The sequence below is a fragment of the Petromyzon marinus genome, chromosome 8, assembly GCF_048934315.1.
Source record: "Petromyzon marinus isolate PM22_M1 ecotype Great Lakes invasive population chromosome 8, UKy_Petmar_22M1.pri1.0, whole genome shotgun sequence".
NCBI classification, from domain to species: Eukaryota; Metazoa; Chordata; class Hyperoartia; order Petromyzontiformes; family Petromyzontidae; genus Petromyzon; species Petromyzon marinus.
The window spans coordinates 18,822,113-18,836,711 of NC_133674.1; the positions used below are offsets into that span (position 1 = coordinate 18,822,113).

The following is a 14,599-nucleotide window of genomic DNA, read 5'->3' on the forward strand; positions in this document are numbered from 1 at the left end:
CCCACAGTGATTTCCTGCTCGAGTGGCCTCTGAAGCAGTGCTCTCCTCCCCGTCGTAATACTGGGTTCACTGTTAGCACTTCCACATTGATATGGCAAGAGTAACCATCCGTCAAGAACTGTCGACTTCCCTGCAGGAGTCGTATTAATTGTCTCGACACCCAGAGGGGGATGATGGACTGAATCGATCCACAACCAGGATTTGAACTTGTAACCTTCCGTTTGCGAGCCACTCACTCTGCTGCTGAGCCACACGTCCAGATTGCAGAGATGAAGTGTATGAATTGAAAATGGAAAGTAATGTTTGTGTGTGTGTGTGTGTAAAATGTACAGTATGTCCAATCTTGGGAGGGAGAAGTGGAGTGGTGTAACCATGGTTAGCTATGCTGTGCCATTCTGGGGAAATGTTTACCCATACTTCACCGTGCTGGTCAATACAGGTTGGTGAATGGGGCAGGGGCAAGCGACCAGTTCAGATATCACCCGCCACTAATGCTGGACGTGGCCTGGAATCGATCTCCATTCGCTGGGTTTCCGAGCACCGTGCATGAATCGCTGTACAGTCGCTCCATATAAGTGATAAAAAATACATATATAGTGGCATGTTGAAGTTTATATGGCTAGTAAAACAAATACATATATAACTAGACTGTCCTGTAAGCTTCGAGACATCAAGTCGAGCTTTCTCGAACCGCGATTGTGAAAAGTGCTCATCGCTGCTAATTCCTTCAATGGCCGTAGTTCCAGTGCTGCGGCGGGCAGGACTACACGGACTGGAGGGTGAATGTCTATCACTCGTGCTCCTCACCGGGCCCGGCCTCCTGCGGGGTTCCGTACACCTGCTGCGATGTGCTGGAGGTGCGGCGACCGGCGTGGTCGCGGTTGCACACGGAGAGAGAGCGACACCACGGCCGATGACGCTGACGACGCCGATGACGACGCCGATGACGACGACGCCGCTGACGACGCTGACGACGCTGCTGATGCCGCTGATGCCGCTGACGCCGCTGACGACGCTGACGACGCTGACGACGCTGACGCTGATGCTGACGATGCTGACGACGCTGATGCTGACGACGCTGATGCTGACGACGCTGATGCTGACGACGCTGCTGATGCCGCTGATGCCGCTGACGCCGCTGACGACGCTGACGACGCTGATGCTGACGACGCTGCTGATGCCGCTGACGCCGCTGACGCCGCTGACGCCGCTGACGCCGCTGATGCCGCTGATGCCGCTGACGCCGCTGACGACGCTGACGACGCTGACGACGCTGACGCTGATGCTGACGATGCTGACGACGCTGATGCTGACGACGCTGATGCTGACGACGCTGATGCTGACGACGTTGATGCTGACGACGCCGACTCTGACGACTCTGACGACTCTGCCGACGCTGCCGACGCTGACGACGCTGACGACGCTGATGCTGACTACGCTGATGCTGACTACGCTGACTACACTGACGACTCTAACGACTCTGACGACAACGACGCTGAGGCCGACGATGACGACGCCCACACGCTCTTCGTTTTGCACGCGGGGACTCTCTTTTAAAACGGAATCAGAAGTGAGATTGATGGCTTATAATGTGGAAATCAGAATCTGAATATTTATTTAGACCGGAGGAATCTGATGAGCTTGTCAAGCTCTTTTTCACAGATGTCCAGTAGGGGCGGGGTAAGAACGTCACAGGGGTGGGAGGGAGTACAAAACAAAAATATTCGGTCAACGTTGAACAAACTTTAAACCAGCGGTTCTCAAACCCGTGGGTCGTGCGGGCTTTTCAGCATGGTTACTGTGCAGGATACAATTCGGATGTTCACGGGGAGCATCAACGCAGAGTTGCGAAACACATGCCTTACATGCACAAAGTATACTCGTACCGCAACATGAGAAACACGCCTAACTCACACAAAATATTATCGTACAACAACATGACACACTTTCCTTGCCAACACAGCACATTCTATCTTGATTTGAAGCTTTCGTGACTGCCGGAATACATACTCTTTGGTTCTTTCGGTAAAGTCACGTAGGTATAGAATAAAATAAATCACGACGTTTCGGGCGCAACACAAGCGTCCGTCATCAGGTGGGAAAGCAGACCATGCCTTCCCACCTGATGACGTCGTGATTTGTTTTATTTTATACCTACATGACTTTACCGAAAGAACCAAAGAGTACAGCACATCCTGATACACGGCACGAGAAAGAAATGCCTTCCAGAGAGCACACGAATGCACAACGTGAAACGCACACCTTCCTAGTACCGCAGTGATGACGTAGCATGGACACGTGTTCTCTCTGTATTGTGACCAAAGTAACTTTGGTTGCGTGTTTGGGATGGAGGGTGGTCGGCGGGGGGGGGGGGGGGGCAATGTAAGAGACCCAGTGGTCTGGAGAAACCCACCGTTTTTAGGTAACGTTCAGTGCCCACACAGAATGAGGAACGATTCGGTCTGGTTTATGTCTGTCACGTGTTCTACTCTGGGTCTCACCCTCTGTGTATACGAGGAGAGGCCAGAGCTTCATTGAACTAATTTCCTCCATGTCGTCTCGCACCCCTCCAACTGGCCGCAGACAGTGGTCATGGGGTCTTCACCAAATTGTCAACTGATGCCAGTGCTAATTAACGTGCCAATATATATTTTGATTGACTATGGTATGGGGCCGACATTCAAAAATGGAGTACAAGTTGCCCACATTATGTTTAACATTCCAAAAGTCAAGACAGTACTAAGATTGAGATTGGTTCTTTTGCCAACGATACGGTCCCTCTTGACAAGTGGAGTAACATTGCGTCGGCTTTACATTCGGGAACAATTGAATCGCGCCCGGTTTTCTGCAAGCCGTTAGCTTCTGTAGTTAAACAGTTTTTAGACAGGCGGAGATTTTTTTCTCTCAAAAAGCACTAAATGCACGTGCCTTTTATTCAGTTACTATATTACATAAACTTTTACATGTCTCCTCATGTAATTATTTATGACAAAAGTTGCATTTGCGAAATGTATGCATTAGATTGATCTCTTTGCGTTTTCTATGCTGGCTCTCTTGCATGTAACTTTTGCTTCTGTGCTGGGTACGCTTTCTAAACTGAGGTTTCCCTTGATTAATAAAAAAAAATAGACTTTAACCCTCAAAGGGATTTTACCTGATTATACATAAAGCACTTGAGCATATGTAATGCTAAAATGCTTCTCATCCTGTTGCTGCCACTTTCGAATTTTGTTACATTGAATATCTTCTAAGAAAACTAACCATTGATGTTTTGAATGGGTAATAAATAATTATCAGACGTATTTCCCCGTGCAACTCGGTGCATTTCAAAGCGCCGCGTTGACAATTGACCTTTCATTTTGCGCACATTTTACATGTAGGTCATGTATATCCAACCTTTAAAAACAATACCAAATATTCAGAATCTAATTTTAATGAAAGGTACATTATTAACCAGTGGCATATTTATTCAGCCTCACCTGGTGCTCAGCCCCCCTGGTCGACAATGCAGTTTGCGTGCATTGCAGGTTTAGCTCCCTGTGGTGTAATGGTCAGATAATGGAATTGCTATGCCGAGGTTCGCCAGTTCCATTACATCTCCTGGCACGGCAGTTGAAACAAAGGGCGATGTTTCTCAAATCCCGCCCGCCTCTGTCCACCCAGCAGTATATATATATAAGTGCATCAGAGTTGATCGGCAGGTCGCGTACGGTGGGGTAAAGTGTGGGTACGCCGGCGTCCCCCAACGCACTTGGCCAGCGGGGTTAGAGTAGACCGAGTAATCTCTCGAGTTCGCTTCGCTGGAGGCACTTCTACCAGCAGTAGAGTGAGCAGGCAATTGCATGGCTGCAACTTTTTACCTTTTAGAGTCTAATGCGCCGGCGTTACTCCTTGGGCATGCATGTGATTAAAGGTTCTGTCCTCTAAATGATTCATCGGTCACCCTTTATTACTGTCTGTTGGCCGAATTGGCTTCTGGAACAAGAGCCATGCACGCCAGTCCCTCTCGCTCGCAGATCACTCTCTCGCTGTGTTTATCCACAGGGTTCGCAGCCTGTCAAAAACACGCAGTGCGGTTTTGGAGCCCTGAAACTGGAGGCAAGTGTTTTCATCACCTGATCTATTTACGCAACACACGCATACCCGGATGTTTTCGGTGATGCTGCCAGGGTTGGTTGATGGTCAAAGCGCTGGACTTGCAATTCAGAGTTCGTCGGTTCGATTCGGTCTCCCAGAGTGGCAGTTGAAGCGGTGGACCACGCATTCCTTGAATCCCCCCAGCCCCGGCGTCTGTCACATGCAGCACGGTTTAAAGTGGGGTCTTTCGGTGAAGTCACGTAGATAGAAAAATAACTAACAGATCACGACGTTTCGATCGCAACACAAACAATCGTCTTCAGGTGAAAAAATACAGCAGGCGGACTGCTGAGGCAGGAAGAAATATAGCGAGAGAGCTACTGCAGCCAAAGGTTTTAATTATGTTTGAGATGGGTACAACTCAAGGGTAAGTGGACGGGGCTAGAGATGGAATTTGCAAGTAAATGTAAGATCGCAGAGCTAGGTATACCTAGGCCATTGTATTGCTAGAGATTAGCATGTCAATCTGTTAATGTAACCCCACGGCTATGGTGGAAGAAGCCATTGTATGGCTAGAGATTAGCATGTCAATCTGTCAATGTAACCCCACCACTACGGTGCTGAAGAAGCCATTGTATTGCTAATGAGAGAGACATTCAGCCTATTAAACAACGAGCACCACCGCCACATCGAGGAAAAGGGAGCAGCAGCTTTGTTAGTGAGACATTTAGCCTGTTAATGTAAAGACATTTAACAAGGTAATGTAACTCAAGAGAGTCGGAAATAACTGCTAACATTGGCAGGTAGGATGGAAGCAACACAGCCAGTTATGACTTCACCTGGTTAACAACGTCCTTCCAATGATTGCTCAATTTGTACCCATCTTCTCGGTTGAAATTGTCTGTGTTTATATATCTGGATGGCTTCATGAACAAATCTTTGTTGATAGCCAGTGGGTTTACATAGTACCTTCATCTTGGAGAAATCAATTTCATGTGTGCCCACAGCGTTAAAACAATGATCAGCCACGGCAGAGGTGTTGATCCTACCGTGTTTCAGATCTGCCTTATGTTCACAAACTCGGTCCGAGACATGTCGCTTAGTTTCCCCAATGCAACTGCTGCCGCAGACACAGCTTAGTTTGAAGACGTCGGGGTATTGCATGTCAGGGATAACATCCTTCACAGATGGGATCAGATCACGAATTCTATGTACTGTGTTGAATCGGACCTGGATTTTGTGTTTGCTCATGTTTTTGGAAATCTTTTTGGTGACCCCTGTTATGTATGGCAAGGTGATGGTTTTGATTGGTTCCTCAGGTGGTTCTCTCTCAACGGTTGGGGTGACAGCTTTACGGATTGTGTAGTCTGAATATCCATTCATTTGAAAGCTTTGTGTACGTGCTCCAGTTGACTGGCTAGGTGGTGATGGTCGGAAATGCAACGAGCCCTATGGTGTAGAGTTTTTTCATGAGGGAATTCTTCTGGGTTGGATTATGGTGGGAGTCAGGTTTTAGATAGGCATCCGTGTGGATGGCTTTCCTGTAGAGAGTGTCCCAATGAGCCATCTGGTCTCTTTTCGATTAAAACATCTAAGAATGGTAACTTGCCATCCTTTTCCACCTCCATGGTGAATTTGATGGCTGGGTATATGGAATTGATGTGGCTGAAGAATTGGTTCAGAGCTGGCAGGCCATGTGGCCAGATGACGAACGTGTCATCTACATATCTCTTCCTCAAGGAAGAACGTAGGATGGATGTCTGGGTGCCATCTGTCTCAAATTTTTCCATGAAATAATTGGCTACCACTGGAGATAAGGGAGAACCCATTGGGGTACCTTCATCTTGTTTGTAGAATGTACCATTCCAGGTGAAGTAAGTGTTGGTGAGGCAGTGTCTCACCAGGGCCAGTACATCAGCATTCAGTCCTTGTTGGACCAAATCTTCAATGATTGTAATGATGTCAGGCACAGGCACTTTTGTAAACAAAGAAACTACATCGAAGCTGACAAGCAAATCACCTGGAGATAGTGAGATGTCTTTAATTAGAGATACCAAGTGAGCCGAGTTAAGTACAGCTGAGGTGGTCTTGCCAGTGAACGGCAGCAAGGTCTCAGACAGAAATCGGGCCAGTTTGTAGGTGGGTGAGTCAATGGTGGAGACGATAGGACGGAGTGGTGTACCACAGTTGGCCGATCGGCAGGTCGCGTGTGGCGGGGAAACTTTGGGGTACCTCCAACCTCATAGGAGACGTGAGGCCGCCACGGAAGGGGAGGCCAAAAGTCTATCTAGATGGGGGCCTCTCTAGAGCTCCCATCTAATGGTGGGCCTTCCGTCAGCAGTGGTGTGAGCAAACAATTTCAGCGCTGCACCTTTACCTTTTACCATTACACACGTGTATAGGCAGTGGGCTCAGATCTTTAAAAGCAACTCATTTCCATTAAGACTGCTATTTTAGTGGCCAAATATGCTGATGGCTAACATATTGGGTCAGTTTTTTTTTTAATAACAGAGTGGGAAGGTTTCATCTTCTTGGTTCTTTCGATAAAGTCACGTAGAATGAGAATAAAACAATAAAACAAAATAAGACAACAAAATTCTCACGACGTTTTGGCCACAACACAAGGCTACAGATGGCACCCAGGCTACTTGTGTTGTGGCCGAAACGTCGTGATAATTTTATTGTCTTATTTTGTTTTATTGTTTTATTCTCATTCTACGTGACCTTACCGAAAGAACCAAGAAGATGCATCCTTGCAGTCATGAAAGCTTTAAATCGAGAGAGGGAAGGTGTTAGGGAGTGTTGATGGGCCCTATAATACCGTGGAGTGTAGCGGGGGAGAGCGGTAGTGCAGTGGTTCATATACTTAGGCCTGAACCCAGCGACCTTAGTTCGGTTCCCAGGCACGGCTAACATGTGGCGAGTGATATCAGATCCTGCCCTGGTCAACTTCGCCAGCGTTCGCTGACCAACACAGCGTGGGGGGAGGCCATCATCCAGCAATGGATTCACTCGGGCTGAAAGTGACTTTAACCACTTTTTCATCACTGTGTTGCATAACACAGCGATGAGCATACGGGCAGATCCATTTTTACAAATCACGCTGTCTCGGCCATTCTTACGTCTTCTCAACAGGTTATTAAACATCGTCACCGTTGGTGAGATTTTGAACTGCCATGTCGCTTTCTCTTTAATTCCTCCCTATGATTGGACGAGTCGTTCTGTAATATTTTTTCCATTTCTAATCCGGTGTGAACGGTGACGGTGGCGAGTTGTTTTGGTCGCCGCATATACACTGCTGACAACGGTGCAGTCCCTTGCACAAATTCGTTGGGCAGCGCGAGTCCGTCCACAGCAAAGAACGTTATTACATTCGAGAGAGGAGGGGACATTTCAAGATGCTTTGTTCCTGATGTTAGGAGGCATCTGTTGCAGCGTCTGGGACACAAAAATTGTATTTCGTATGGGTGATTTTGTTTGTATGTGGGCTGCTTGCAATGAATGGGCAGAGCAACAGAATAATTAGGTTTTATCTGATTCTCTCTGCAGCTCTCAGTGGTATAAATAATATGTTGTTATTTTCCATTACTGGGCTAAATGCCACGCATTATTTTTTTTAATATGATGAATAATAAAAATACATTCATCTTTTTCTGGTTACAATTTTTGTGCATTATGTATGGATTTGAGGTGGGCCGGTGGCATCGTGGTTTGGACGCACTGTGTTTTTAAATACCAGCAAATTGAGTTTGATTCCCGGCTGGGGTCTAACATCATTGGTGAGTGATACCTGGCACTCCCCCCCCTTTCACCAACCTGCACATGGCAAGCATGGTGAAGTATGATCCAACGTCCTTCATCCAGCAGTGGATCGACATGGCTGTACATACACGCATGGAATTAGTTCAATATCATATATGAAATGTAATGTTTTTTTGTTAACCGAGGTTTGTGTGTTTGTGTCGGGGAGAAATAATGTATCGGTTCATACATTGTGCTATATTACCTCGGTGGCCTGAGATTGATTCCTGGCCATGCATTACAATAACACCATCAACCCGCTGCACTGTCAATATCTGTACAAGAGAGACAAAGACAGCAGGGAGTGGATAATGCTGGCCCCCGCACCCCTTCGTTTGCTATTTTGACCTCCATAGTCACTCACGAATGTCACCTACCACAACGTTATATGATGGTAAAACAGGAGTCTATCTGAGCAAGGTGCAACAATGGTATCTTTGGCAATATTTCTCAATGTAAGACCTTAGACTTGCCATGGGCACGTGTCTGTGTGTGTGTGCATCGCTCCTTTGCACTCGAGTCTTACTGGCGGGCAGAGGAGCGATGCTCACAACAATGAACAGCGCTCCGGGGCTGACAAAACAATCTGGCAACAGCGGGGGAGCACAGGTGGTACAATTGGCCAGGTCATCTCAATCGGCTAACTCGTAACACCTGGGTCTTTCCCGTGACCTCCTGCAAGCAAGCCTTCCAACGCTTCACGTGACGGCCTCAAAGAATGCACTTGGCCTGGTACAAGCGCTTGTGGTGACAGCAGCACCACTTAATGTCGAATGGCGCCTGTGTGGTTGCTGCTCTTGATGCTCCTGCTGCTGTTGTGCCCTGGTGTCTGCTCCCGTGTGTGTGTGTGTGTGCACGCGCGTGCGTGCGTGCGAATGTGCAGCGGCTGCAGCTCCGGGGTCAGATTTACACGCGGGGCTGCGTGGACGCGCTGCTCATCTGGCTCATCGACCACTACACCGTGATGGCCGCCATCCTGATGGGCTTCCTCTTGCCTCAGGTTAGAGGGCTCCCTGTGGCATTTAACATGTCCCGACATTCCAATTTGGACATGACCACCCTGACAATCCTCTCTGGCACTGTGCAGTTGCCGTTGTTGCTGCTGTTGTTGACATTTTCAGTTTCTATTACTATTGCAAAGCAAAGGAATGCCAGCACAATCACCACCACCATTAGCAGTTCCTATTTCTGTCACTGACAAAATCAGCACCATCATTAACCGGCATTTATTTTATCGACAACATAATTAGGCATGTCACGTTAAATTTCATCATCATCAATGAATAGACCGTTTCTGGATGAAGGCATCTCCATGCTGTTACCATTTCACTATGTGCTATGAGTCCACAATCCATCTCACACCGAACAGATGAGCCGATCTCATTGCTCCATCTCTGCAGCGTTCATCACCATCGTCATGGGCGTGTTTTCTCCTTCGGCTGCCATTCCATCACCAGTTTTGTCCATGAGTCATCAACCCTTTTCGAGATGTGTCCTGCCCATGGCCCATTTCCATGTAAATAATGTACTGATACGTGCCATTTGTATCGTGACCTATATATCCACGAGTCTCGCTAAGATCTGTACCGGTATATATCTGTACCATCGCAGGACACCCATTAAACGGAGCCTAACAGCATATTGGGCGCTTCCTGCTGAAATGAATGAAATATTGTCTAAATCTATAAATCTATTTTCCTTAGCAGTCTGTAATTTGTGTTTGTTCCCTTATACATGTGTTCCCCTTTCTGTCTCGAGGGTTATTCTAAGCGTGTATTTGTCTCTGCTTCCTTGCACAACCTTGCAGCATTTGTGCCGTATTCTCTGTCAGTGCCCCTGTTGCCGAAACCCATATTTTGTCAGCGGGTAATAAACACCAGGTGGATACTACCATCTCTTGCCGTGACAACGTTATCACAATCGGGACAAAATTGTAGGGGGAGAAAAAAACTACAAGAGAATAAGAACATCACCAATAATAGAGTTGTTTTTGGGTAGTAGATCGTGTAAATATATAGATGTGTCGTTAAACCCGCCACCACCCGACACAGCCAATTAGTAAGGTTCGTCACGTAAAAAAAACGTGCCAATTTGTTACTAGTACAGCACACCGGTGTGTTGGAGAGCAGAGCCACAACATTTACAATCTGAGTACGACGTTTCACCAGTAATTACAACTAGCTTCATCAAGCACACACCGCTTTGCTGTACTAGTGACGAATTGGTATGTTCTGTTTACGTGACGAACCTCACTAATTGGCTGTGTTGGGTGGTGGCGGGTTTAACGACACATCTATATATTTATGCGATCTAACCCAAAAAAAACCTGTATCATGGATGATATTGGTCACGAAAGCCCCTACGTGTTAAACTGAAGAAGAACATCGCTTCTCTCAAAGTGTGCAGTGCTACCTAGTCAAATTGATCGTGCTCAGCCTTTAATGTTGCTTTGTTTGCATTCCAGCTTGTCGGCATAATTCTGTCGTGGTGCTACATAGGACGGCTAGAGGACATCATTCTGCAGAACGAGCAGCAAGAGCAAGAAGAAGCTCGTGATGCGTTCATAGATGAAGCAGAGGCGTGAACAGAAGACGTTGCCGCTGTGTTGCACTACACGCACGACCATGCACATGTGCGCACACGCACGAACGCACGTATGTACGCACGTATACACTCCAGCATTCATACGCACAAGAGCCATGACAAAGATCTGCATTGCAACAGTTGTAAAATAATAAAATTATGCTCGTATCGCTCTGGTATATATTAATAAAAGTGTGCAGTGTGTGCAACATGCCAGTATGAGTTATTGCGAGAATTTTGTTCCATTTTATTTAATAGAAAGTCGTAATATTTCCCGCACCTCCAATTAGCGAGGTTGGCTATGTACGGTGCGAAAGAAGTTCAACATACATCACAAGCTGTACTGTTTGAATTGCGGAGGCAAGTTTACAATTAAAAACAAAACGTGCTGAAAAGCTCCGATGCTTTTCCGATGCTTATTATTCTATTTCCATTGCCGAGTTATCCCGCATGCACAATGCGAGTTATTTAATAAAGCATTTATTTGGGATGGATGATATTAAGATGATATCACGACAAAAAACATGTGCAAGGACATTATTGTTTTCGTTAAAAACACACCGGATTTTACAAAAAAAATCTAGAAAATATCTAAAACCTACCTCCCAATGTTTTGCTGTTTCATAATCATGTCAAAATAGAAAATGTGCTTTGAACAAGTCCATTTCCAAAATGTCACATTCTATATACATTTCCTTATTAGAGCAATGTTATTGACGAATGTGAGCCTTGATTTGTTGCGCTTATGCGCCACTGCCAACGCAGTATCGCAAAAAGTCGTCGTCAATCATCGTCATTTTACAAAATTGCGAATATTTGTTGTCACATTATGCAAAAAGAATCTCCCAAGCTGCTTTTACTCACTGCATGTTTGCCTCTCCGTGAAAAATGAGACACCACTTCAACCCGCGTCTCTCGGTGGCTTCACCAAATACCACTGAAAGCCCCGCCTGCATTCACGCCACCCGTCTTGGCTTGCATGCAAATTATCACGGTGGGATTTTTTTTGTTTTGTTTTAAAGTTGTTGGTTGAGTGGCGTTCATGAGCTTGCACATCTGTGTAAAGCTGCCCCCCCCCCACCCCTCCCCCAAACTCTATGATGGCTGAGACACACTCTTATATGTGTGTTTAAATTAAATTATAATGCACCCATCGGCAAACTATTAATGTCTATTTAATTATTCAATCAGGGCAAGTAATTTGTTGTTAATTTTGGCACAATTGCTTGGGGGTCCTTTTCAGGAGCATTTAACGGAGACTTTTACGCCACACGATGTGACACGTGGCCTTTTAATTAACAGCGGGGCTTTGAGATTAAAATGTTTAATACCCGAGTAATGACTTGACTTTGAAATAAAAAGCAATGTATCGCTGTGTTTTCGTCGAAAGGTCTGTCAACAAGTATCGGAACTGGTTGCCTACTAACACATCGCGGTTCAGTTTTCTTTTTAGCCAGTTCAACAAAGTTGTAAGCGGCCTTATTTTACCAACTAATGTCACGCAGAATTTCCGTTGACGAGTCCACGCACATTTGTGTGTAGATCTATAATGCAGTGCAATTGGTGTGTGATTATTTCGCACGCTGCTTTTCAATATAGTGCACGTACATTTCGGGCTCAATTTTTCTGACAATGCAGCAGGAAGGTTTCATCACCGGTCAATACCAAGCTGTGTGCAGTATGTGGCATTCTACCTGCTGCAATTGCCGAGTGCAAGGCAGCGCAATGCTCCTTTAGAAATGTTTCACTTTTAAAATCTATGCCCAGAGTGATGAGGGCCTTTCTTCGCCATCTCGTCACAATGACCTAGGCCAGGTTGATGAAGGAAGGAGTGGTTTAGGGGCAGGTTCACATATCGCCACTGATGGTAGCCTTGGCCAGGAATCAAACTCGCAGCACCGGAATCAGAAAGCGGTTCGCGAGCCACCATGTCATCGCTCCACTTGTGTCCGGTAGCGTGCACCACGTACACTGTGTGCTGTGTGTGCCATACGTGCGTTTAAACAACAAAAATAAGCATACCCATTGCCTCCTTTGCCTCTGTTTTTCTGCACGAAATATTAAGAGTAATTTAGACACCTCCTGTCAGCCCCCACAGCCTTCTGGGAGTGCATTATTTGAACAAGATCGTTTCAACACAAGCAAATTGGACTGTTGTTGACATTTAATGTCTCCTGAGCAGTCGGGCTGGCTTGAACCAATGCTGGTGACCGGTTAGGTGTGTACTGTATCGGGAATTTGTTTTGGTTTGGATATTCACCGACAACATTAATGATTATTTTATTTATGTTTGTGGCTCATCCAATTAGCACCCCGCACCTCCGATGAGCACGGTTGGCTACGTACGGTGCGAAAGCTGTTCAAAATAACGTCCATATGTTCGTATGTACACAGGAAATTATAACATGTTCCGCACCGAAAAAATGCCGGTAGCATTTTGGGACAATGGCTCTTCGTCATAGCCCTAGAAAAGGTACCTTGAAAAATGTTGATGTAATACGAAGAAAGGGCATTATTGCCCTAAGACATTTCCCATGATATACTTCTTTTAAGGGCTCCGTGTTGTCATTGGCGAATGTGTTTTTTCGTGAAAGTGCACCATTGCACACACAGGATCACCAAATAATTCATTATAAAAAAATAACCTGCTTTCCTTTGTTACCCAGGCATCTCGCTGAAATCTCAATGGGCCCTGGCCTAGTAAAACAAAGCACACTTAGCAGTGTAGTATGTATATATGTATGCACCGCCTGTCTGCTCGAACACATGCACACAAATCATACCTGTGCACCAGCAACTCTACTATTCTGCGCCGCATGAATCATTTACTGCAAGACAGGCATTTAGATTGCATTGCTGTAATGATTTTGCTTTACCCAGGAAAGCTTCGCTTGAGTCTCATTACTGTTTTTTCAGCAGGGCCCTGCCAAGTTTTTGCAGTCGGGGGGGGGGGCAATGATTGCCACGAATAATCACAATTGAGTAATCTGCGGTGCTACTCTTTAAATGTGGACCATAACGCCGGCAGTCAAGGATAAATGATCCGCGTGCTCGCCTTTGAAGCGCTTTGCATTTCGACGTCACACACACACGGCACACTTCTGCGACTCCATCCCATCAAGCGCTGCATTGATCGGTTTGGGAATCCATCAGCGCTGGGCGCGGTCCAGGGCACTCACCCTCGTGTGGTGGCCAACGCGGGGTCGCTTCGAACCGTGTGGTGGGGGAACAAAGCGGCCGCCTCTGTCGCGTTGTGCACCACCACATACGGGTCGCCAAATCGTGGAGCGGGTGGGCACGTGACCGAGCCGGGGATTGAGGTACAGAAAAAAAACAATTAAAGGTGCAGCCCTGCAATGAATTGCGAATGCCATTCCTGGTAAAAAAAAAAAACATCTGAACTTGAAGGATCTCTAGAGGAAGCCGCGACCGCGTGTTGTGCCCGACTCTTTCACGCCAGCCAGATGTTTTTTGAAAGGGGATGGGAGTAGCGACACTTTATCCCACCACACGCAACCTTTCAGTCGACTGTGGTGTACCCATTAATGCTGCCGGGTGGACAGAGGCGGGTGGCTAAGGATAACTGCCACGCCAGGAGATCAAACCGGCGACCTCTGATTTGTAAGTCGAGTGTGAAGAACACAACGCCAGGGGCAATGACATAACACCGCTGGCATAAATCTGAATGCAAGGAATGCATATTGGCTGCCCCTTTCCAAATGCCCTCGTCTTCAATCCACTTGCGCCTGGGTCCACTCTGCTCCGTGGATCCCGCTGCAATTGCGCTGGTCCTCTTACTTCGTAGCGACGAAACTGGTGGCGTGGTACTCAGCCGTGGCAGACAGTCTCGCTGTAGCCTCGGGAAGCTGAGGTCACATTCGCAGATGGCATAAGCAGCTGCTGTCAAAGACTTGTGTGATGCATCTTTTTCAGTGCCAGCCAGCTTGCATGGATCTGGAATGATTTGTGTGTGTGTGTGTTCATTAGACACAGGTCTCGTGGGGAAATATTTCCCGCACCTCAGCCCCAGAAAATATAAAATTTAGCCCTGCGCGTTACCACATCGCCCGAAATGCGGCCAGTCCCCCCAGGGCCATTGCCTAAATGTCACCTATTATAGACATTTCCTTTCAAGGCC

At 46.7% G+C, this 14,599-nt stretch overlaps 1 protein-coding gene across 3 annotated transcripts in view; it reads left to right on the forward strand.

Annotated features, from left to right (window-relative positions):
• The window catches only part of LOC116940334 (tetraspanin-15-like), a 36,804-nt gene extending 24,968 nt beyond the window's left edge, over positions 1–11,836 (forward strand). Inside the window, exons 5-8 of one of the 3 annotated variants that reach the window (XM_032950021.2) lie at positions 741–857; positions 4,045–4,098; positions 8,762–8,878; positions 10,343–11,836. In XM_032950021.2, the coding sequence (XP_032805912.1) occupies positions 741–857; positions 4,045–4,098; positions 8,762–8,878; positions 10,343–10,462 (408 nt within the window). In that variant the 3' untranslated portion in view covers positions 10,463–11,836. The remainder of the gene's footprint in view (positions 1–740; positions 858–4,044; positions 4,099–8,761; positions 8,879–10,342) is intronic. The other 2 variants (XM_032950023.2, XM_032950024.2) reach the window with 2 other exon arrangements.
• Positions 11,837–14,599: the final 2,763 nt, after the last annotated feature.